Raw genomic sequence first — 26,523 nt, 5'->3', positions numbered from 1 at the left:
TTTTTTTTTTCATTTTCTTCTTCTTCTTTTTTTAATTTTTTTTCGCTTTTATTTTTACACTTCTATTTCTAGTTTCTATTTCTCTTTCTTCTCTTTTTTCCTTTTCACTTTATTTTTTACTCTTCTATCTTTATCTTTTATTTTTAAAAGACAAATATCTATATGATATATACATATTCAAAAAATATACAAAATAAATAGACATACAGATCTGCATATGTATTTACGGTAAAAAAACATGCATATATATCTGCATATGTATTTACAGAAATACATATCTGACTCACATGTATATATAAATATATATGACACAAAATCTCTATAATAAAATGACAATTATATACATATACATAATGGTAATAAAAAAAATACATGATAGATATCTTAAACAGCAAAAGAAAATAAATAAGTACATATGTTACCCTCTAAAATGACATAGTATGTACAGTTCAAAGACAAATCCAACACCGTATAAAATCCATATAACTCTACATATGTATTTACAGAATACATACCTGATCCATATGTATATTCTTATTTTATATTAGTCACTTTTGTTTTTCGCAAATACATATGAAGATATATAGTATAGTTATGTTTGTTACTGTTTAATATGAATATGATATATATATCGTAAATACATATGTATGTTTTGTACCGTAAATACATATCCAGATCTGTATGGCTATGTATTTTATATGTTTTTTGAATATGTGTATGTGATATACATATTTGTCTTTTCAAAATAAAAGTTAGAGATAGAAGAGGAAAAAAGAAAAAAAAAAAAAAAATATAAAAATAATAAAAAAAAGGAAGTGAAAAAGAAAAAAAAAAGAAGAAAGAGAAATAGAAGTGTAAAAATAAAAGAAAAAAAAAACAAAATAAAATAATAAAGAAGAAGAAGAAGAAAATGAAAATCGAAAAAGAAAAAAAAGATATAAGAAAGGAAAAAAAAACGAAAAAGGAAAGAAAAAAAGAGAAATAGAAGAGAGAAAATAAAGTGGAAATGAAAAAAAAATCAAAATAAAAAAATAAAATGATAAAAAAATAAGATGAAGAAAAACTAACAAGAAAAAAAAAATATAGAGACATAAGATAGTGAAAGATAATAATGATGCTTTATTTTAAAATCTTGAAGATAATTATCTTCAAATATGAAAAAGGAAAAAAAAAAAAAAAGAGAAAGGAAAAAAGAAGAGAAATATAAGAGAGAAAATAAAGTGAAAATTAAAAAAATAAAAATAAAATAAATAAAATGATAAAGAAAATAAGATGAAAAAAAAGAGGGTAAAAGATTTGGCTATATTTGGGGGAGGTGAAATAGTGGAGTAAAAATAGAAAAATGCAAAGTAATGGGAGTAAAACATACATTTGCCTAGTTAATGAGTAAAATAATGCTACTCTTGCTATAAACTATAATTTTACAAAAGTGTTACTATTTATTGTAATTATAATTTTAAGTATGCTACTTTCTGTAATTTTTTCATTATTTAATGGAATTACTTAGGCCAACAGACCACAAAATGGTAAAAGACCCAAACTTGAGCTATTAGTTTTAAAATGGATCGTCTTTTTTCCCTTATAGTTAACGAGTAACCAGTCCAAATATTTTACGCGGCCCATTAACATTTACCCACTAACCAGTCCACAGCCCTACACCCAAAATCCAAAACCAAAATTCCAAAGGGTAAATCATAATTAGCTAATTAGAGGTTTACAACTTTACAATTTACAATTTTATACGAATTTACAACTTTACAACTTTACAATTTACAATTTTGTACAAATTAGCCAATTAGGTTTAAAATTTTACAATTTACAACTTTACAATTTACAATTTTATCACGTGATCAAATATTCAAGTTTGTTATAAAAATATTAATATTTCAAAGCATGGTCGTTGAAAATTCAAATGTTTTATACGAAAAGAAAGCCGTATACTTTATATAAATAGAAATTCAAGAGCTAGGATTTATAATTTTATATTGTCTAATTTTGTAATCTTAAAAGATAGTCCAATTTATAAATATAATTTAGCCTATTAAATAAGCTCAAAATCGAAAAATCGAATTTATTAAATTGAAACAAAACTGAACCGAACTTAAATAAACCGAACAGAAATTTACTCGAATAAAGCTCGTACCTCATTTGACAAAAATACAATAAGAAAAGAAAGTTGAGCTTAAATATGAATTTCATCGTTAATCAGTCGTCTTAAAAACCAAAATAGATATTGCGCATTATTTTTTCAGCACAAGATCCGTAACCATCAAAAAGCAAAATAATATTGGATCTTTTGACTCTCTCTAGATTTTGAAACAATCTTTATGAAGCATATAAGAGTATCTTATGCTAACATATCATGTGAAAAAAGATTAATCAACAATATACTATACATTCCCAAAAGCAAACAAAAACTACAAAAGCAATGTAAATATACTTTTTAGGCTCACCTCAAACAAGACCTTATCTCCTTAATCCAACTTCAACTTCACTAGCGATTATAATGTAGCATAACTAAAATGATAAGAAGAATAAGAAAATAAGGAAATAATTGTACTTTCATTTTAGGAGCCCAAAAGACAATTGTATTCACAAACTGCTGAGCAATCAATTTCTCTTAAATATTATATGTCTTGTTTTTCCACTAAATATATTCATTTGAAATTCTAATTTAACTTACGCATAAAAGACAATACGGTGCGCTAAAGTCTCGTTATGTGAGGGGTTTAGAGAAGTATCGAATCACAAGGGATTATTAAACGTAATCTTACCTTGTATTTCTGTCAAAGATTGTTTCCATGGCGTGATCCCGTGACCTCCTGATCACATTTTTTTCACAAAATAGAATTTGATTTCAAATTTTCAAAAAAATAGTTAAGAAATTATCTGATAACCCAATGTAGAGAAATGAGTCAAAATTAACATCTCTTAATTGCAATTTACTTTACATCGTTGAATTTGAAGTTTGAACGATTACATCTAAAGGTGTAAAGTTTGAATGTAGTTTTAAAATTTAAAATTTCCATTTTGACAATTCAAATTTCAGACTTCAAATTATGAAGGTACACTTTGATAGTTTAGACTTCAGAACATCGAACACAAAGGTATGAAAAGAAAACACAGAATAAATAGTTAGAAATATCTAGAAATTTGTCATAAGTGATTAAATTTTAAATAATTTTGAAGAAGTGAATATATATTTTAAATAAGGTGTCATTTGACTAGATTCTTTGGGTTGAAATTTCAGTTGCTTGTTGAATATATGGGCTTGTGATCTAAACAAACTTGTTCATAAAGCCCACAATCTGGAAGGGACATAATCACTATTCTATTCGATTTAATTTAAAATATTTGCGATCAATACAAAGTTGAGGAGGCCGAACACGAACGCTACAGGTGTGGGAGTGATCACGGTCAGGGAAGGGTAAGACAACACTTCACATATGGGTAGCAAGACACTTATGCCCAATGGTGGGGGCCTTATGGGGAAAGGCCCAACCCAATAGGGACAACACATCCTCCGCTTCAAGCGCAACTCTGAATCGACTGAATCACTCTTTTGGTCTAGTTGATGGAACCAGTGAACCACATGAGCGCAAAAATTTATATATCTAATGAGAATTTAAGTAAAATTGTTGCTTCCTTCGTTTCATTTTAGCAAATCAAGAGAGTTGTTTTTTCAATATTATGTTTATTATTAAATAGCTATATAAGTTACTATTAGTCAAACTTACGTTTTCAAAAATAACTAATAAGGTTGATTTAGCAAAATAAATCACTATTGTGAACACATCTTCTTTTGAAAAGCCGTTTCGGGCATTTGAGTTAATTAAATAAACAAAAAACAAAAATGAATTTATAATGGACTACAAAGTCTGCTTATATGATCAATTCAAATGAAATTGATTACATAGTAAATTTTTTTTATCAAACTAAAAATATTAATAAGTTAAAGAAAAAACATAAGGTGGAAATGATCTACTCATAATTTTTTGATTAATTTTATCATATAAACACTTTTAATAATTATTAAATGCTAAATAATATAGAAGTGAATGGCCAAGTTCCTTGTGTTTGTTTCTGACACACTGATTGATACAAGAAAATCAAGGAACACACGAAATTGGCTCAAAACAGTTCAAACACACTCCAAAAACAGTCCACTAATTCAAAGAATCGAGGACCCTTTTGAAGACCACTCTCGGATTCAAGAATGAAATACAAGAAGGATAATATAACTAGGTGTTTGACACCTTTTGCAGCCAACAACAAACTAAGTTAATAACACAAGATGAAACAACAATGAGAAGAACAACAACAACAACAACAAAAACGACTTCACAATACAAGATACAAAACGGATACAAGATTACAAAAGAAAAAGGATAGATAGATAGACCATATGAAGGTATAATGTTAAGAACCCAAGAATGGTAACTCTTGGACCCTTAACACTACACACAATAATACACCTATCTCTTACAAATACACAAGATCGGAATCCACCTCTCAAGCATCAATGTTTCCAAGCAAATGCAAACACAAGTGATTCTACACTTGTCTAAGCCCTAATTTCGGTTTTGGGTGCCTCAAGGAAAGAGTACTTGTGTTTCTTTGTCTTGTAAGACTTACAACTTCATTCATAAACTAAGTAAATAAAACCCCACATTGTTCTTTATATATCTATTACAAGATATAAGTTAAAATGATCAAAAGGTCCTTCAAAGAGTGGGTTGCCCATCAAGTGTAAGTTATGGGCTGATTTTGGTGTGTTTTGGGTATCTTTTACACATCAATTGCACACACCAAGTATCAGAACCAACGCTCACCATATATGTGATTATTCTTGTATCATCCTCTCCATCTTGAGAGGAATTTTCCCACAAATTTACGGCTTCATCTCATTCAATTGCCACTTAAAAAAAACCCACTCAAAATAGTCCGCAAAATATGAAGATCCCGGTAGCTCAATGATAACAAGGGACGTATCAAACACGAGATAAAAACAACCCACAAGAAATGCACAAAAACAGTCCACAAGCTAGCCAAACCTGAGAGCATAATGACAACAAGTCTTGGATCCAACATCTTCATTTTGACCCTAGGCTTCCTCTCCCTCTTGAGATTGGCCTTCAATCTCATCCGACTCAAGTATCTTTCTATCATATAAGCATCGTTGTAGACTCCATATCCTCTATGTCTCTTTCTACCATGATTCTCTTTTTGGATGTGTCGGTTTTTGGAAAAGGAAGTTTTTGTTAAGAGAATCGATTTGGTAACGTGGAGCTTCCGTTGTGGAGCTTGGATGGGAGGAAATTGGCTTCCAAGTTGATACAAGTACGATCGTGATTGTGGATCAATATGTAAAGACTCAAGCTCGGGTGTCTGCCCAATCAATGGAACAAACTTTGAAGTGTAGAGAACAAGTCCCAACACTCCAAAGTCATCCAATATGCATACTCCAAGGCCTCCCTTTTGTCTTGGCTCATTAAGGGCATTCTAGTCATTTTGTATTAAGTTGAAACCTAGGCTATAAATAGAACATGTTAGGTCATTTTTTCATAACTTTGATAATATTTTGAGAGCTCTAGAGAGAGAGAGTCTTGCAAAGTGGATTCCTTGTAAACAAGTGTGGATATCACTCGTGTTGGTGATAGTTTTGAAATGTTGGTTGCTTGGGAATCCCGTTCCCTTAAGGTCACCGTGGATCTTGGTGTTACTTGTATGAATTCTTAGGTCTTTGTGTTTAATATACATCTAGGTTCATAGTGTTTGTAAATTTGTATGTCAAGTTACCTATCTATCTATCTATCTATCTATCTATCTATCTATTTCGTTGTTGTTTTTGTCCATTCTCAGGCTTAGTGTCCCAAAACTGAGACTTTATGTTCTTCTTGTTCTTGTGATTGTGTTGTAAATCTAGTTTGTTTGCTCATTGATTTTAGAGGTGTTGAACACCTTAATATCTTGTTGTTATTGTGTTTTCATCGTTGTTGTAGTTAATCCGAGAGTGGTCACCAAAGGGGTCCTTGGTTCTTTCAGCTTGTGGACTATTTTGGTATTTGTTTTGTGTCTCATTTATCGATCTTGTATCATTTGGTATCAAAGCCTGGCTTGATTTTGTTCCCACAAGATCAATCTTACGCTAGCTTGCTTGAAAATACAAAAAAAAGTAGTATTCTTAAGTTTGGATCTTGGCCGAAAGTTTATTGTGTTTGGCCGAGACTTGAACATTAGATCTAGGAGTCATTTTGTTTGTCTTGTTATTTCAAGTGTTAGTTTTCTTCATCACTAACACTCTTGAGTCAATATCTAAATTTGAGCTTGCATTTGTTGAAGTGTTGTTCTGAACTTAAAGCCTTAGCCGGTTGTGTTGTCATCTTGGTGGACTTGGCCGTGATTTGTTGGCATTGTTGTTGTTGGAATTGGTTGTTGGGATTGTTGTGTTCGTGGTGATCGTTGAAGTTGTTCTTGATGTTCTTCATCCCTTTCAAGACTTGTTAAAATAAAATGAATACTAGATCTATAAAGTTGAAGAGAAAAAGGTGAAAGCTTGTTAGTCTTGAAAGACTTACCATCACCCATCAACTAATCAATCACTTCCCAACAACTTTCCTTGTTTTAAGGGGGATGGTACAAAAAAATCAAGTCTTTCACTTTTGAATTTGACAATAGGATTTCAAGACTTGTTTCCCTCCTAAATCAATTCCCACCAATTCCAAATCACAAATTGTTTAAGACTTCTAATTTTGTAAAATAAAATTTGTTAAGACTGCAACCAATACATGGCTGCCACATCACGTTTTACTGTTCACACGCCCAATTTAGGCTCAAATTTTTGATTTCTTAGTTTTTAATCTTTGTTTCTTAGTTGCAATTTGTTGATTCTATTGCTAATTAACAAACTAGTAATTGTCTACTAGGTTGTAAATTAGTTTTTGGGTCCGTTTATTCGTTTCTACATTTCTTTGTGTGCTTTTATCTTTTTAAAATTCGTTGTAGTTTCTTGGTTCAAGTCCGTACGTATTTTCTTTGAGTTGTTTCAAAACAGAATCTATTCTGACCTCGAGCTCCAATTGGTACCAAGTAATCTCCTTGGAGTATAAACGAGTTACCAACACTTGTGAGGCCAATTGAGAGGCATTTCAAAGTGTGCGATCTTGAGAGCTTGTGAGGATGTTTTCTTTCCTAACATTAACTAGTTTGTTGTTTTTTGTGTTTTTGTTTTAGAATTTATTTTTTTAGGAACTATGGCATTGGAAATGGTGACCATGAACGATTTGATGGCTGCCATAATAGGTATGAAATATGACCTTAGTAGCCAAATGGAGAGAATGAAAAAAATAATGGACCGAGTGGAAGGAAGAATGGAAGGGACGAAAAACTCTCTTTGTAAGGAGTTGGATAACTTGATAGAGAATCCAAGCCTTCCTAATCAAGTTCTTGTGAGTGGACATGATACACATGAGCTACAAGGTAATCAAACTAACTCTTGCACTCTAGTGAATGAGGCTAGTAGCCAACTAAATGTGAATGGTAGTTTGTCTTTAAGTGAACCGAATGTGCCTCCATTTGAAGATGATAATATACAACTTGAGATTGTGGATACACTAGTTAATCCATCTAGTGTTGAGGCTATTGTGGAAAGTGATAGTACATTGTCTTATGGAAGTCATGAAGACCAAGTTGTGTGTGAAAATGGTGATGTTGTACATGTTGGCCGAATGACTATGGATGACCCTCTAGTTGTTTTTGTTGTATGGCCTTCCTATCTCAGCTTTCAAGCCCCTTTGTTGTTTCAAGAAGAGTCTATGTTTTCCACTTGATGAGCAACTCTTGTTCCTTGTTTCTTGTCACACTTATATGAATAGACTAGTTGACTCTTTCTTGGGAGGGTATTCGGGTAAGAAGGATCTTTGGGTGTATGTGAAGTTTGAGCCACCTTGGTAAGATGATATGATTGATTACACCAACCCTAACCCTCATACCTTGAGGAACTTGTGTTTGCTTGTCCTTCCTATTATTTTGCAAGGTTCGGATTCGAGGTCAAATCCTTTTTCAAGAAAAGAAGGATGATACAAGTACGATCGTGATTGTGGACCAATACATAAAGACTCGAGGTCGGATGTCTGCCCAACCAATGGAACAATCTTTAAAGTGTAGAGAACAAGTCCCAACACTCTAAAGTCATCCAACATGCACACTCCAAGGCCTCCCTTTTGTCTTGGCTTATTAAGGGCATTCTAGTCATTTTGTATTAAGTTGAAACCTAGGCTATAAATAGTACATGTTAGGTCATTTTGTCATAACTTTGATGATATTTTGAGAGCTCTAGAGAGAGAGTCTTGAAAGTTGGATTCCTTGTAAGCAAGTGTGGATATCACTTGTGTTGGTGCTAGTTTTGAAATGTTGGTTGCTTGGGAATCTCGTTCCCTTGAGGTCACCGTAGATCTTGGTGTTACTTGTATGAATTCTTGGGTCTTTGTGTTTAATATACATCTAGATTCATAGTGTTTGTACATTTGTATATCAAGTTACTTATCTATCTATCTATTTCATTATTGTTGTTGTTGTTTATTCTCGGGCTTGGTGTCCCAAAATCGAGACTTTGTGTTCTTTTTGTTCTTGTGCTTGTGTTGTTAATCTAGTTTGTTGTCTCACTGATTTTAGAGGTGTTAAACACCTTAATATCTTGTTGTTATTGTGTTTTCATTGTTGTTGTAGTGAATTCGAGAGTGGTCACCAAAGGGGTCCTCGATTCTTCCAACTTGTGGACTATTTTGGTGTTTGTTTTGTGTCTCCTTTATCGATCCTGTGTCACAAGTCCTCCTTGTTGGACTTGATCAACTTGCGGGAAAAGTGGTCTATCTTGTTCTCGGTTTTAAGGGCTATTTGAAGCTTGTCTTGTGGCATTATTTGGTGGTCTTGGAGGATTGATTATTGGAAGTAAATTTTTGGGAGTAAAAGCACGAGAGTTCCTTTGACTCTCCATTCAATCCAACCTCTCACTCACAGTTACCACATCCGAGTCAATTTTTTCAAGACCCACATTTACCCTAGCAAAGTCTCGGGACAAAGCATCAGGGAGGGACAAAATGGTTTCCATTATGGCCAAAAAGTTACCTACAAAACAACAAATAAGTTAGTTGTACAAGAATGGTCCTCACATTTCCTCTCTATTATTTTGTATCTCTAATTTTTCATACTTTTATCTCACAAGTGTCGTAACCTTGCTTGTACTCCGTGAGGCATCTAGAAGTGGACCAAGTATTACAATGACTCAAAAGAATAAGACACACAAAGGAACATATACACGAAGGACGGTTTCAAAACTAACTTACAATCTAGTACTAGCTTGTAAGTTAGTAATGGACGGTTTCAAAACTAACTTACAATCTAGTACTAGCTTGTAAGTTAGTAATGGAATTAACAAACGAAACTAAAGAAACAACACAATGAAAATAGAAGATCAAATTTTGAGCTTAAAATTTTTATGTGAATAGTAACTTGAATGACGTGGCAGCATATCATTGGTCACGGCCCCACAATTAGTCACTAGTTGAAGTTTACAAACTTTAGTTACTATGTAATGAAAACAATTAGTTTTGGAGGGCTAATATTCAAAAGGCAAGACTTGAATTTGTACAATTCCCACAAAAAAAGGTCCTTTGAAACAAGGAAAGTGGTTGAAAAGTAGATGTCAAGTCAAGAAAGTGATGACTCAAGTCTTCTCACAAACAACTTTACAACTTGTAGGTTCACCTTTTTGAATCTATGTTACACTTTTGGTTGTCTTAAGTTGTAAGATGAGATGAAGAACAAGAAGAACACCACAATAACCTTCAAGAACACATTAACAAAACAAAAAACAATTTCCACCCCACGGCAAACATCAACACACGTTAGTGTCAACACACGGCCAAGGTTCTTTTTGGTGTTGTATTTTGGTTTTAGCAAGGGTGAAGGTTGTGATGAATGTCAAGAACTCAACAACAACTTTATCAAGAGCAACAACAACACCAGCAACGTTCAACCAAGACTATAACAACAAGTCCACAAGTCCAAGAACAACAACTTCAACACACGGCCATGGTCTTGTTTACAACAACAACATCAATTTTTTTAAAGCTCAAATCTACATCGACTCAAAGTGATGCTCAAATCTAGATCGACTTAAAGTGTTAATGGATAAGAATACTAACACTTGAAACAACAACACAAGAAAAATAAATTCTAGACCTAGACACATAACATTCAGCCAAGATACAACAACAACAAGTTCAACTTCTCGGTCACGATCTCAAGCTCAAGAACACGTTTTTTTTTCTTAGCAAGAAAGCCCAAGATTGGTATTGTAAGAACAAAATCAAAGATGACTTTGATACCAAATGATACAAGAAAACTAAGGAACACACGGAATTGGCTCAAAATAGTTCAAACACACTTCAAAAACAGTCCACTAATTCAAAGAATCGAGGACCTTTTTGATGACCACTCTCGGATTCAAGAATGAAATACAAGAAGGACAATATAACTAGGTGTTTGACTCCTTTTGCAGCAAAAAACAAACTAAGTTAACAACATAAGATGAAACAACAGTGAGAAGAACAACAACAACAACAAAAATGGCTTCACAATACAAGATACAAAACGGATACAAGATTACAAATGAAAAAGGATAGATAGATAGACCACATGAAGGTATAATGTTAAGAACACAAGAATGATAACTCTTGGACCCTTAACACTACACACAACAATACACCTATCTCTTACAAAGACACAAGATCGGAATCCACCTCCCAAGCATCAACGTTTCCAAGCAAATGCAAACACAAGTGATTCTACACTTGTCTAGGCCCTAATTTTGGTTTTGGTTGCCTCAAGGAAAGAGGACTTGTGTTTCTTTGTCTTATAAGACTTACAACTTCATTCATAAACTAAGTAATAAAACCCTACATTGCTCTTTATATAACTATTACAAGATATAAGTTAAAATGACCAAAAGGGCCTTCAAAGAGTGGACTGCCCATCAAGTGTAAGTTATGGGCTGATTTTGGTGTGCTTTGGACCTCTTCTACACTTCAATTGCACACACCAAGTCTCAAGACCAACGCGCATCATATCCGTGATTATTCTTGTATCACAGATTTTCTTCTATATTGAAGGTTGTTAGGGACTTAAGAGTATTGGATTAATTGTACTATTTGTAATGGATTAATTTCATTTATTATTTTGTGTATAGAGTTGTTTTCATAGCTTGTTCATTTGGATGTGTTCGATAGGAAAGGAAAATATTTTTTATATAATAAATAAATATTCTTACTTAATCTTTTGTGTTCGGTGCAATTGTAAAAAATAATATCCAAAATATATTAAGGTTGAGGTGAAAATAAGGTGTGTTGGAGGACTTGGATGACTCAATTAATATGGAATATCAGTTGTGAAATTCGTTTTTTCTACTTCCACTAGAAAAGTTATTTTTAACATTTTTAAGGGGCTTGTTTTTATAAAAAAAAAAACATATAATACAAATATTTTAACCAACTAAACATGAATTTAAAAAAAAAATTAAAAAATGATTTTCTCAACGGTGAACACGCGGTTATATATCATGTTATAATGAATCAATATCATACCTGTATATCATCCCACAAGTGAGATCTGAGGACGTTATAATACAACACTCTGCCATTTCATTTTATTTGTCTGATTTAGGCTTGGCATAGTGTCTAAGAAAGTAAAAAGATTTTTTAATCTTGTGGTTTTAAACTATATATACGTAAAATGAACAGAAAAAAAGTTTATCTTGTGATATTAAACATGTCATGTGACAAGTTAGAATTAAAATTTTGCTAAAAATGAAAAGAAACATTCTTTTTGGGACATACCAAATAAAAAAAAAAGACGAATAAATTGAAAGAGACAATTCCAAATACTTTCACTAAGCAACAAGTAACAATATGAAAACAGATTACAAAGTCACATTATTATAACTAGAACTTAAATCAGTGACTCCATTTTTTTAGCACTACAAATAGGGATACAAAGAAAAAGAAAAATTGAATTTGCCCTCTTATTCCCATTTGTTTCTATTACATACTTAATCTTCTAAATCCAATTACTTCACTGACTACCTACTGATGTCACTGATTAACCGGAGACGTCACATTCACTCGCTATCAGAATTCATAGAGACGGAGTGATTACAACAGTGACAAAATAGATGCAAAAGATAAGAAACTATTATACGATTTTAAAAAGAACCTTGAGGTAATTCTCCAGTTTGAGCTACAGAATCTCACTTTCCCTTTTGATATGCTCAAATGCTATTTTGCACCTGCAAACATTTCTGAAGTTAATACATTCATCAAGAAATAATAAAGATATAAATTTCCTCCTTAGATCTTACGCTTTGAAATTTCCATCCTTCATGTTGTTCCTCATACAATCGATTTGATGTGTCACTCTTGTAGTTTCAAAACTGCAAGCACACAGAGTACACTTGGTAAAAACAAGACGATATTGACAACAAACAAACTAGGAGCAGTGAAAAAAGAAGAAAATAAAACTCACATTGAGGTTTTTCCTCTATATCAATCAAGGATCCAGTCTATCGAAAGAGAATTGTAGGGTGATCCTTGCCTGTATACATACATATCAAACTTGTAAGGACCAAACAAGAGAAGAAGTTGAAAAATGAAATTTAGAGGACACAAGTACTTACAGGCATGGCACCATTAAATCAGTAAACTTAACAGTATGTCTGAAATATACAACATAAATTTCCTCGAGACGGCCCGGGGTGTCGGCTACATACCTTTCCAGTTCAAGAAATTATACGCAAAATATTAGTTTTCATTTTGAATAGAAAAAAACTCATTTTAGTGGTTTTTAGCTTGCGTACTCCCTTTAAGAAAAATACTTATGCCTAAAAAAGTAAGAAGTTTTTACTAACTTGTCCATTAATCAAATGTTTGGACAAAAAAAAAGTAGCTCTTCAAATCTATCAGATAGGATGTAGAGATGAATTGAAACCATTAAGCGTTTATATAGGGTTGATGATCTAGCGTGATATGCATAATACTTGTACAAACGCGTGAAAGGACGCAAAAAACAAATGTTGTTATTTCTAACTGAATGACAGATATCTTCTTGCTGTTACTTCTATGTAATCTAGATAAATTTACCATATTACTCATTTGAACCAAAATAAGAGAGAGGTTCAAACATCCATAATGAAACAGTTTAAGATTCTTCAATTATTTTTCTCTAAATTGGTAAAATTTATTGATTGCACATCTTTGGTGCGCACCAAGTTTTTCAATTATTTCAAAGCATCAAGCCTAAGGTTATTAAAAAAGACAATATTAAGAGGAAGAGGAGGAGGAGGAGAAGGAGGAGGGGGAGGAGGAAGAGGGGGAGGAAGAGAGGGAAGAGGAAGAAGAGGAGGAAGAAGAAGAGGAGGAAGAAGAAGAAGAAGAGGAAGAAGAAGAGGAAGAAGAAGAAGAAAAAGAAGAAGAACAGGAAGAGGAGGAGGAGGAAGAGAAAGAAGAAGAAGAGGAAGAGGAAGAAGAGGAAGAAGAGGAAGAAAAGGAAGAGGAAGAAGAAGAAGAGGAAGAAGAAGAAAAGAAAAAGGAAGAACAGGAAGAAGAGGAAGAGGAAGAGGAGGAGGAAGAGGAGGAAGAAGAGGAGGAAGAGAAGAAGAGGAAGAAGAGGAAGAAGGAGGAAGAAGAGGAGGAAGAAAAGGAATAAAAAGAAGGAAGAGGAGGAGGAGGAAGAAGAAGAAGAAGAAGAAGAAGAAGAAGAAGAAGAAGAAGAGGAAGAGGAAGAGGAAGAAGAAGAAGAAGAAGAAGAAGATGATGATGAAGAAGACGAAAAAGAGGAGGAAGAAGAAGAGGAAGAAGAGGAGGAAGAAGAAGAAGAAGAAGAGGACTAAGAAGAGGAGGAAGAAGAGGAGGAAGAAGAAGAGGAAGAAGAGGAGGAAGAAGAGGAAGAGAAAAAAGAGGAAGAGGAAGAAGAGGAAGAAGAAGAGGAAGAAGAAGAAGAAGAAGAAGAAGAAGAAGAAGTAAAAATGAATATAGAAATATTTAGCACTCTCTTGCCATGTCAGCGTTCAGGGGGGTAAATATTTCACTTTAAAATAGTTTAGGGGGGTCATAGGACCCCCACAAAGTATAAGTGTGTAGTTGGAATTTGGGGTAAAGGTTGGGGGGTATTTGGCTATTTTCTCTAATTTAGAAGCAAAAGCCATTACCTATATCTATATGTATTATATTAAGGATCAGATAACCCTAACAAACTAAAAAATCTATCTATCTATCTATCTAAATATATATATATAGAGAGAGAAAGAGACTCTCTCATCAAAAACAGTTTTTAAATTCAATATATGAATTAAATTAAATATTATGTAAGGAAAAATTTATGATGCGTTTTTAAATTCAATATATGAATTAAATTAAATATTATGTAAGGCAAAATTTATGATGCAATTATTTATATGTTGTGTGTTGGGGTTGATAGAGAGAGAGAAATTTGCCTCATTAAAGGTTACTTTTTTCCAGCAATACAAGCGCATGCAATTGAATGAAATTCAAACTCAAACATGAAGCCCTTAAATAAAATTACCTACAAGACAAGTTTATTATCATGATTCAGCAGCAGTTCAAAAAGTTGTCCTATTCAAAAATCTTCGAATCTATACTTAGTTTCAACTCCTTGAAGTATTTCGTTGATTACAACACCTTTCCTCATCTCTCGGAGTCTTGGTGCCTAGGTATCCACGGTAAGCTTTTCCTCGTTTGAACCTTGCCCTTCATTTTTAAGGCTATGACATCCTATGGTGCTGCTAAAGTGATGGATCTTATCAACGTCCATGAATGATAAATCATAGATAGAACCACCATATCAGAATAATTGGGTGCTATTATAAATATTTGTATCAGCTAAGTTCAAAGTTGAATATAAAAGGATTCGAACCGATGACATCCACCGCAAGGTAAGCCACCACCTTTCAAGACCCCCTCTCCCCACTTATTCTCTTATAAAAGCCAACTAAAGACAATAACTCTTCAATGGAATTTAAAGCAAGACAAATGTATTATCATGAGGCAAGACATGTACAAGAAGTTGTTACCATTGATATCATCCATCAAAACTACAAAATAAAAAAGCACCAAGGAGAGAGAAACAGGAAAATAATTCTAAAAAGGTGAAAAGTGCATGTGCTCTTTTTTGATCGAGCACCTTTAGCACAAAGAAAACCCTTCCTACTCGTCTATAATCTATAATCTATATCTATAATTTATAATATATTAAAGATATTAAATTTGATGCACCGTCAGTGTACTTTTTTTACACCATCACCTAATTTTTACCACAGCTCATGTATTTTTATTTTTTGTAAAAAAATATAAAATTAAAAAAGACTTTTAACTTTACCCTATCTCTCTTTCCACCCTCTACATCGACGCTTTACCTTATCTCTCCTTTCTCCCTCTACGTCGTTGTCTCTCCAATTTCTCTTTTTGTGATTCTTCTACTGCATAAACTTTTAATTCTCCTTCAATCTTTCCGAACTAAGAAACGGAGAATAAGGTGGTTGGACTGAATAGATTTTTAATTACAGTAAGTATCTTCTCCACATATCTATTATTTTTCAGTCTCAAGCTTCAGGTAAAAAGAATATAGAAGTTCATCAAAGTTAGTATTAAAAAATGAAAATCTTAAAAGCACACTATGTAGAAATCTGATCTAGTGGTGTAAATGTGTAATGTATCATCAATCTGGCCATACTATGAAAATAAATAAAGAGCAAATGGTTATTAAATTAAGGAACCGTATGTTGAAAGTGTCAGAATTGAAACATTGTTTAATGGTATAAATGGTCCATTTTCTACGAGAAGAAAATTTCTTTATCTCTATCTAACATTGTTTAATGGCATAAAGTTCGTGACTTTAATTTTGAATCAACATTTAGAAGAGTTATGATAGACTTTGTAAATTATCTTCTTCTTTTTTTGTGATTTTGTTTCGCAGGATTCATGGAAAACTCAAACTAAGATGAGGAAAGTATAGGAGTTGAAGTTCCATTAGAGAAAATTGGTATGGATGAAACTGGACAAATTGTTTCCTATATAGATGTTGAAAATTCGCAAGACCCCTACATTGGTAAGGAGTTTCAGTCACGTGAGGATTCATTTAAGTTTTATCTTGATTATGCTCATCGTAGTGATTTTAGTATCCGCCGAGATCGTATGATAAGATCAAGAAAAGATAAGTTAATAATTGGTCAAGAGTTTGTTTGTTCAAAGCAAGGACTTCAGTCAAAGAAAAAATTAGAAAGCATAAACCACAATATGAAACTAGAGAAGGATGCAAAATATTGTTATATATATCAAAGAAAGAAGAAGGTAAATGGGTTGTTTGTAGGCTTGTCACTGAGCACAATCATGAGCTTGCATCTCCAAACAGTTAAAAATTCTTGCGAACAAAGAAAAAAGTCTGAGACCCAAAAAACTCTTATTGATTTGCTTGATAACTCTGGAGTCCGTCCAAGCAAGATAGCATCAATTTTGATAACTCAAGCTGGGGGTGTAGATCAGCTTAATTTAATAGGTCAAGATATTCAAAATTATTTGCGAACTAGAAGACAAAAAGATCTTAAGAAATGAGATGCAGAACTGATGCTTCAATATTTTCAAAAGTGTCAATCAGAGAATCCAGGTTTCTTTTACGCTATACAAATGGATTTGATGGTCGTTTAACTAATTATTTTTGAGTTGATGCTAGATCTAGGATTGCCTACAAGAATTTTGAAGAAGTGGTTGTTTTTAATCCGACGTATTTAACAAATAAATACAAGATGCCTTTTGTTCCATTTATTGGGATTAACAATCATCATCGATATATTTTGTTTGGTTGTGCTCGACTTTGGGATGAAACTCAAGACACTTTTGAGTGGTTACTTTGTACTTGGCAAGAGGCAATATTTGGAGTGGCACTTTGTATAATTATAATTGATCAAGATGTTGCCATAACAAATGCAGTTGCAAGGGTATTCCCTAACAATGCACACCACTTTTGTATGTGGCACATAATAAAGAAGATTCCAGAACATCTAAGTCATGTTTATCATCAGTATGACGATTTTGGTAGCAAGTTTAGTTGGTGTATTCAGAGACAGAGCGGGATTTAAAGTTTGTGGATTCTGAATTTCAAATCAAGACAACGATCTCAAGATAATGTATAACCTTAGTCAAAGTAACTAACAAATAAGGATATTTAGTATATTTTAAAAAGCTATGAATTACTTAAACACTATAAATATAAGCATTATCATTACAATTGCATTCGATGAGTTGTCATGTTTTGAAAACAATCAATGATCGCATCATTAGGTACACTGTCAAATACTTCATCCTCCATATAAAAAACTAAACAATCATTCAAAAAATCATCACCAATCCTTCTTCGCAAACCATTTTTGATAAACTTCATGGAGGAAAAAGCTCTTTCCACTGTTGCAGTAGCCACGGGTAATATAAAGCTTAATTTCACAAGCAAATAAACAAGTCCCCATGTCTTGTGTTTATTTGTTTCAACCAATTTTATCGAAAGATCTCCAGGTCCTTTCAAATTTGAGAAACCATTATCTACTTCTCTCACATAGTAAATATAATTGTCAAGATCAAAACTAAGATCTTCAATCTTGGAGGCACTAAACTCATTTGGATAATATGTAGCAAGCTTCATGATCTTTTCTTTATCATAATTTGAAAAACAATTTTTAGGACTCAAACTAGCCATTTCAAGAAGTAGATCAGTATTCACTTCACTAAAACAATTGTTGAGCTCTGAACATTGCAAATCAATAACACCATAGAAAACTTCCACACGCAAATGATGAGAATATGTAATACTTGAGCTCTTGCATTTCGATTTTCCAAGATCGTATTTCTCATTCATTTCAGGAATCGCAATATCATTCTTTTCACAAAATAAAGAGACATTTTCTAACAAAGAATTCCATTTACATTCCCTCATCAATTGAAATTGTCTCTTTGAGAAATCCATAAGCTTCATAGCATTAAAGATATCTTGATCTTTTCATTGTAAAGCCATATTCAAATCATATGTAACTACCAAAATTTTCAACATCAAATGCAATATGTAGATAAACTCATAGGATCTAATATCTTCCACTGGACTTTTTACAAATGCTTTCTCATGATAATTTGCACCTTTTTTTTCAAGAACTCCAAGTACATGAATAATTGATGAGAGTAAGGAAATGAAGTTACGTACTGTCTTAAAATGAGACCCCTAACAGATATCACCGGGTCTTTGAAGTTCAAGTCCCTGATTTAATCCACTTCCCGTATGAACTTCACCAAGCAATAGTAATTCCTCTAATTTTTCAGCTTGATCGTCTCGAAGCATCTCCCTGCACTTAAAAGAACCTCCATCAATATTTAAAATATTAGGAAGAATGTCAAGAAAATTATTCACATCATCATGTTTCTGCGCAACAGCTACAAGAGTCAATTGTAACTGATGAGCAAAGCAATGTATGCAATATGCTGAAGAATTATCTTTCAAAATCAAAGTTTTAAGACCATTAATCTCTCCCTGCATGTTACTAGCTCTATCATAACCTTGTCCCCGTATTTGGGATTGACTCAAAGAATGATCTAAAAGCAAAGAGTTGATCGCTTCTTTCAACGACTTTGCAGATGTGTCTTTAACATGAACAAGACCAAGAAATATCTTAATAAGCTTACCCTCTTTGTTGACATATTGTAGAACAAGTGTCATTTGTTCCTTATGAGAAACATCTTTAGACTCATCAACCAAAATTTCAAAGTAATCCCCATTCAAGTCTTCAATAATTATTTTCACCGTTTCTTTTGCATAAGAACTCACAATGTTTTTTTGAATATCCGGAGAAGTCATGGTGCTATTTTTTGGAGCTTTTTCTAATACAACATTTTTTACTTTTTCTTTTTTGTCTGTATACCACTTCAAGAGATCTAGAAAATAACTCTTTTTGTAGAAGTTACACATTCATTATGACCCAAAAAAGGCAAACCTTCTTTCAAAAAATACATGTCATATCAATCAAAGCATTCAAGCGAATACGATGTTCATCATTAATTTTCTCGGATTACTTATCAAGTGAGGCTAAAATAGATTTTTCCAGATTCATAAAATTTAGCATCATCTTGAAACATCGACGATGAACACTATTCACTTCACCCACATATTTTTTAAGCCTTTCTATGTCTTTGTTCCAACTTCGAAAACCTTCCGTTGTGAAAGATTTACTAACTTTTTTTATATCATTCGAGTTTATTTTTAAACAAGTAAGAACATAAACAAAATGTTGCATCTTCTTTAATGCTATACTCTAATCATTGAGAATATGAAGTTTTAAACCATTCAGGATTAAAGTGATGTGGTGTACCTCCAAAATCCCTTATGGGAAACTCAAATTTATCTGGTTGGCAAGGTTTTTTATATATGTAATATTTCCTCACCCAGTCACGTATATTTGGAGGAAATTCTGTAATTAGTTTTCTTTCAGCGGGATTTGATTTAAGATCCAACTTTGTCAAATCTTTGTCGTTATTCGATACTCCGAAAAGATTGACAGGCAATGGAGAACTTGACAAAGAAGAAATAGGAGCAGTATCTGAAGAAGTTTGAGGCTTGAAAATTTGTAATCATATTATCACTTGCTTAAAGATCCCACGAATGACAAAATAAAAAATCTTCAACAAAATTATTCTACTGCCTTGCAATCACAAAATACGAAAAATATATCATATATGTTGCAACAGAATTACAGATACAATTAATACTAAATTACTCTAATCCAAAATCTAACGTTAATCACAATTTATCGATCTCGGCTCATGAATGCCGATGCAAAACTATCAACTATGCCTGTTAGGATATTTATTCTGAATGAATCAAATATACCTACAAACTTCGGGACATTATTTGACTGTTCTTTTATTTTTTAATTAACAAATAAATATGGGAGAGTGACTGTGTAATGCCCCAAAATTTGATCTCGAGACGTCACACGATGCTCAAGACTACGAGTATCCTTAAGCTAACCCTATCTTCCTTCTACTCAGTCTGAATCTCATAATAATGGAAATATGGACATAAAAGTTATACTAAATGCGAAAAACTATCTGAGATAACTGAGAATAATCTTAATGTAATTGTCACTCCCGATTTTTACCTAAGGTTAAACGAGCATGACATTATGGACTCAAAAATAATTAATTTTGAATAGAGTCGCCACCTAATTTTTAAGAAAAAATAGGAAACCTATTTATTTATTTAACAAGTATGACTTTGTTCTAATCTACGAAACTAATTTAGATTCTAGATTCAAATTATTTCGAAGGAAAGGGGTTAGGCACCCTTCAGGATCCACAAATGTAGTTCCCGGTCAGACTTAGGTTTATTATTAAAAGATAAAAAGAAAAATCAATGTTTGTAAATACAAAAATAATATAATACATATGTTATTGCAATATATATATATATATATATATATATATATATATATATATAAACGCATGTAAAGATGTATAAACAAACGTATATAAGTGAACACTTTCCTTCCCAAATAATTCTTTGCTAAATATTCATTTCACATGGGTCTGTCCACCCTAAAATAGGACAAATTGGGTCGTTCTGCCCTTCAAAAGACAGTTATGCATGTTTTTTTTTAGTTAAATACTTATGTTTGCTTGTCTTTACTTGCATATATTGCACTACATTTATTTCTTTTACCCTGCATTTTATCTTTGCCTTTATTTACACGCATCACAATACATTTATTTTGTCATTTAAGCATCACATTTTATCTTTACCTTTACTTTCACGCACTGCAACACATTTATTTTATAGTTTAAGCACTATAGTCTATCTTTGTCTTTACTTGCACTCATCGCAATACATTTATTTTATTATTTAAGCATTGCATTTTATGCCTTTACTTGCACGCACCGCAATGCATTTATTTATTTTATCATTTAAGCACTGCATGTTATCTTTATCTTCATCTGCACCATTGCAATGCATTTAAGTTCCGCATTTTATCTTTGTCTTTATCTGCACGCATCGCAATGCATTTGTTTTATCATTTAAGCACCGCATGTCATCTTTGCTTTTATCGGCGCATATTGCTATGCATTTAAGCACTGCACACATATATCACAATGCATTCATTTTATCATTTAGGCACTGCACGCCTAGCAAATATTGCAACGCATTTGTTTTATCATTTAAGCACTGCATGTTATTTTTGCCCTTATCGGAGCATATTGCTATGCATTTAAGCACTGTACGCCCATAACGCAATGCATTTATTTTATCCTTTAGGCACTGCACGCCTCACAAACATTGCAATGCATTTATTTTATCTATTAAGCATTGCATGCCTCGCAAACATCGCAATGCATTTATTTTATTGTTTAAGCACTGCATGCCTCGCAAATATCACAATGCATTTATGTTATTGTTTAAGCACTGCATGTCATCTTTGCCTTTGCTGGCACATATCGCAATGCATTTATTTTATTATTTAAGCTCTGCATACATATTTCTCAATGCATTTATTTATCATTTAGGCACCGCACTCCTCGCAAATATTGCAATGCAGTTGTTTATTATTTGAGCACTGCATGCTATCTTGGCTTTTCCTTGCACATCGCAATGTATTTATTTTGTTATTTAAGTACTGCATGCTTTGTCTTTACCTGCACATATCGCAATGCATTTATTTTACCATTTAAGCACCGGATGCTATCTTTGCTTATACCTTTTTTTCTTAATTAGTTAAGCACTGCATGCTATCTTTAATGTCTCATAAAAAAAAGAAGAAGAAAAAAATCAAGATTAATTTTCGTTCTTGTCTTATTCAGCAGTACTTCTTAGTTTGATGCATTTGCAAGCATATAATTTGTGGATAAATTGGATACATCCACCCTAAAATAGGACAATATGGGTTAGTCTGCCCTTTAATAAAACTTTTTGTGCATGTTTGTCTTCAATTGAATATTTTGTTTGTCTTTAGTTAAAATCTTGTAATGTATTTATTTATCTTTAACTTATTTAAGCACTACATATCATTTTTTTGAATTTCTTGTAAAAATAAAAAAAAATCAAGCTTTGTTACTCGTTTATCTACTGTTTTTCAGTTTTATAAATTTTGCAAGCATAGAATTCAAGGACGCATTGAGTTTATCCTACCCAAAATAGGACATGTTGGGATAGCTTTGGAGCTATACCTGACCTGATCCTCATGTAACTCGAAAAATATAGGCAACTCTAAATTGTAGTTCACTCAAATTTTTTATCCAAAATAATTATTTTTATTTTATTTTTTATTTTTTTTATCTAGCAAAATTGGCTACACATCAACGTTTCCGTTTGAATACTTCTACATCATCTTCAAACAAAAAGGAGCAAACTGTTGACACCCAATTTTGGCTTTCCATGCTTAAAATTAACGTATTTAGGCTCCCTAATCGTTAAATGGCACAATATGTAATTTTTACATATTTTTTGCAATTGTTAATAAATTGTTGATAATCATCATTATTTTAGAATTTCTACTCAGTTAGTGTTATATTTTTATTTTACATACTTTATTGGTAATTATCTTTAATTTCATAAATTTTAATATTTTTATCAGTTTATTATTATTTTAATATTTTTGCATAGTCATTTGCATACGTACACAACATAGAACTGTAATTTTTTATTGCACAATATAATTTTAATTATTTTTTGCATAATAGATTGTTTATATTTTTCTCTAATTATACATAGACATTTATTATTTTGTACGTTATTTAATAGGACCTGCAAATGTAAGTTGATTTAATTATTTTAATACACAAAATAATAAATCAATCAAATCAAGGTCTCCTCACTTTTTAATTTTTTTATTTTATTTCACCTACTATCCCCAATTTAAGGGATATGTTGAAAAAATAGATTTGATGAATTGTTTTTTTTTCTTTTCAAATACACACATCCCACATATAGACACACCAACACACGCATAATCTCACATTATCAGATCTTCTCTCCTCTCTCACTTTCTCTCTCTACCCTCATCTCTCTTTTCCTCTCCCTATCGACAGTCATGGCTGTCACCACCACCTTGCCACCTCTCCCTTTTCGTGTCTCCCTCTCCCCTTTTTCTCTGTTGCCCAACAACCCACAAACCCTGAGTCACCACCACCACCGCTACTAAAACAGCCCCAAACCACCACCACAGCCCACAGCGGGCGACCCCTCTCTAGCTACCAACACCGGTTGGGGTGTGCGAAAATCGAACCGACCGATAAATCAAACCGATAAAAATGATATTGGGTTATTGGTATTGAGTTATTGGGTTAATAATTTTTTATTAGTTTTATAAACAAGTTTATTGTTTTATCCCTATTTATGTTATATACATAAATATCTATACATAAATATCTCTCTCTCTCTCTCTCTATATATATATATATATATATGCACTATTTATTCACAATTCAGTGATTCACAAAATATTAACCAATTCAGGGCAACAAAGGAACAATATAAAACTCGGGTATTATCGTATTAGAAAGCTTGAAGAATTTAGTAGCTTCCAACAATTAGGATTTAGATTTTTTCCGAATTAACATTCAGTTCAAGTTTGAAGATTCTTGTAAACTAAAATGCATTATATAGGATTTTGGTGGTAACTAAGATTTTATTTTTTTATGCTAGTTGTTACTATTTCTATTTTATGAGTATTTTCTTATTAGTTAAATCGAAAACCAAATCGTTAAGGACCAAAAATCGAAATCGATAAGGAAATATCTTATTGGTTGGTTATTGGTTTTACATATTTAAAAATTAAAAACCGATAAACCGAACCAATAACACATAAAACCGAACCGACCAATGCACACCCCTAAACACCGCCATCGTCCTCACCATGAAACTGCGCCCTTTTTTTCCACTACCTCACAGGAGTTGGTCACCGGCAGGCAAATTTTTCAGTCGACCAGTCGCCCCCCTTTCCCCTGTTCCCATCGCTTCTTCGCCGGAGGTGATGATCGGCGAAGCTCCTGATTGTTGTCACTGTTGCCCTGTTTTGGGGCTGTTTCATTTTATAAATTTATTAATATGGTAGATCTGGCTGGAGAAATAATGTTCTGCGTCTTTCCTTTGTTTGATTTTATATTGTTGCTCTAAATATTATCTCGTATCTCCTTTCTCATCGTTATTGCATATATTATTGTTGTTGGCAGGAATAATACTTTCAGGCAATGCTGTTGAATTTTTTTTTAGTGACTTTGTGTGGCTCACATCATGGCTGCCTTTTGTTGATTATTGCTCCATTTTATCTACTACTTTCTATTGATGGACTGGATTTTGTTATATTTGTGACATTTTTCGACAGATCATATCACATTTGGGTGCTCGTGTTAATTTTAGTTGCTCACCATCGCGTGGTTAATATTGTGGGTTGATATATTCTCATCTGGTTAATATTGTGGCCTGATATATTTTCACCCTTTACAAGTTTATTAAATTGGTTTGAACAAGACTATGCTTGGCCAATGACATTATCTAACCGTCGGATATTTGAGGCCACCCTATTACAAAGACCGACTTTATTTTATCAAGTTATTATTTTATATTAAGAGCCGACACTTGGCCGATGAAAAAATTCTCCGTCGATTTTTGAGGCCTGCACAAATAAAAAAATGGATATTACGTATATAAATACATAATAAAATAAATAAATTTGGCCAATGACGAAATTTTTATAACAACACAAACGATTTTATGATTCGTATCTTGGCTAGACGATTTAGGATGACCAATAAATTGAGCAACCACTTTGTAGCCATGACGTACCTAAAATCTGATCCGACCCCACACTTTTTAACAAAAATTATATCGTTTTATACATATATACTTTCTCAATTTATTGATTATTTATTTATTACTAACATTTTTATTACGAGTGTTTATACAGGTTAACGAGAATATTTATCGGGAACAACATTCAAAGAAGACTTTAAATTGTGTATTTATATTTTTTATATTCTTACTCTTGCACAAGTGATAATTATAGTGAAAACTTTATTTTTGGAGTGTTGGGCGGGGATGTTTCTTTATTTATACAATCCTTACCACGCGTTAGGCAAATTTAGGTCGTTAATATTTATATTAAAATTAAATTAGATATTTGATTAATTAATTCACACTTTTTACACTAAAAAACATTATGTAATTTTTTATTTAAAAATAATTTCTTTTTTTATTCAATCTTTGCCTTTCTTTTTTTATATCCTTACATACGTTTGTTTATACATCTTTATGTGCATTTACATATATAATTTGTAATAACATATGTATCATATTATTTTTGTATTTGCAGACATTGATTTTTCTTTTTATCTTTTAATAATAAAGCTAAGTTTGACCGGGAACCACATTTGTGGATTCTGAAGGGTGCCTAATCCCTTCCCTTCGAATAATTTGAACCCTTGCCTAGAATTCAAACTAGTTTCGTAGATTAGAATAAAGTCATACTTGTTAAATAAATAAATAGGTTTCCTATTTTACCTAAAAAATTAGGTGGCGACTTTGTATAAAATTAAATCTTTTAGAGTCCATAATGTCGTGCTCGTTTTGACCTTAGATAAAAATCGGGTATGACAGTTTGACGACTCTGCTGGGGATATATAAACAAATGTATATAAGGATATATAAAAAAGAAAGGCAGAGATTGAATAAAAAAAGATATTGTTTTTTTAAAAAAAATTACATAATATTTTTTAGTGTAAAAAGTGTGAATTATTTAATCAAATATCTAAATTAATTTTAATATAAATATTAACGGTCTAAATTTACTTAACGCGTGGTAAGGATTGTATAAATAAAGAACACCCCCGCCCAGTGCCCCAAAAATAAAGATTTCATTATAATTAATATTTGTACAATGATAAGAATAAAAGAAAATACGAATACAAAAAAAAATTTATGCTCTTCTTTGAATATCATTCCCGACGATTATTCCCGAGAACCTGTACAAACACTTGTAATAAAATATCAGTAACAAATAAATAATTATCAAAATAAATTTAAAAGGTATGTGTGCATATATGTATTTAAAAATATAATTTTTGCTAAAAGATGGGCTTAGATTAAATTTTAGATACTCCATGGCTACGAAGTGGTTGCTGATTTATTAGCCGTCCTAAATCGTCTTGCCAAGATACGAATCATAAAATATTTTGCGTTGTTATAAAAATTTTGTCATCGCCCAAAAATTATTTATTTTGATACGTAATATCCATCTTATTATTTGTAAAGGCCTCGAAAATCGACGAAAAAATTTCCTCATCGTCCAGGTGTCGGTCCTTCATATAAATAATAACTTTGATAAAATAAAATCCGTCTTTTGTAATGGGTTTCCTCAAATATCCAAACGGAGAG

At 32.2% G+C, this 26,523-nt stretch overlaps 1 protein-coding gene and 1 long non-coding RNA gene across 2 annotated transcripts; both read right to left on the bottom strand.

The window, feature by feature from the left end:
* Positions 1-11,919: 11,919 nt before the first annotated feature.
* On the bottom strand, positions 11,920-12,903 carry LOC107856455. The gene is made up of 4 exons (XR_001670557.2): positions 12,731-12,903; positions 12,580-12,648; positions 12,416-12,487; positions 11,920-12,343 (listed from the first exon to the last, which is right to left on the bottom strand). It is a non-coding gene; the product is annotated as an uncharacterized LOC107856455 (long non-coding RNA).
* A 5,427-nt stretch (positions 12,904-18,330) lies between these two features.
* LOC107858763 (zinc finger MYM-type protein 1-like) lies at positions 18,331-18,960 on the bottom strand. The gene has a single exon (XM_016703547.2). The coding sequence runs from the start codon at positions 18,958-18,960 to the stop codon at positions 18,331-18,333; it is 630 nt and encodes a 209-aa protein (XP_016559033.2).
* Positions 18,961-26,523: the final 7,563 nt, after the last annotated feature.

This window comes from Capsicum annuum, chromosome 1, assembly GCF_002878395.1.
Source record: "Capsicum annuum cultivar UCD-10X-F1 chromosome 1, UCD10Xv1.1, whole genome shotgun sequence".
NCBI classification, from domain to species: domain Eukaryota; kingdom Viridiplantae; phylum Streptophyta; class Magnoliopsida; order Solanales; family Solanaceae; genus Capsicum; species Capsicum annuum.
This window is presented reverse-complemented; position numbering and strand designations above follow the sequence as displayed.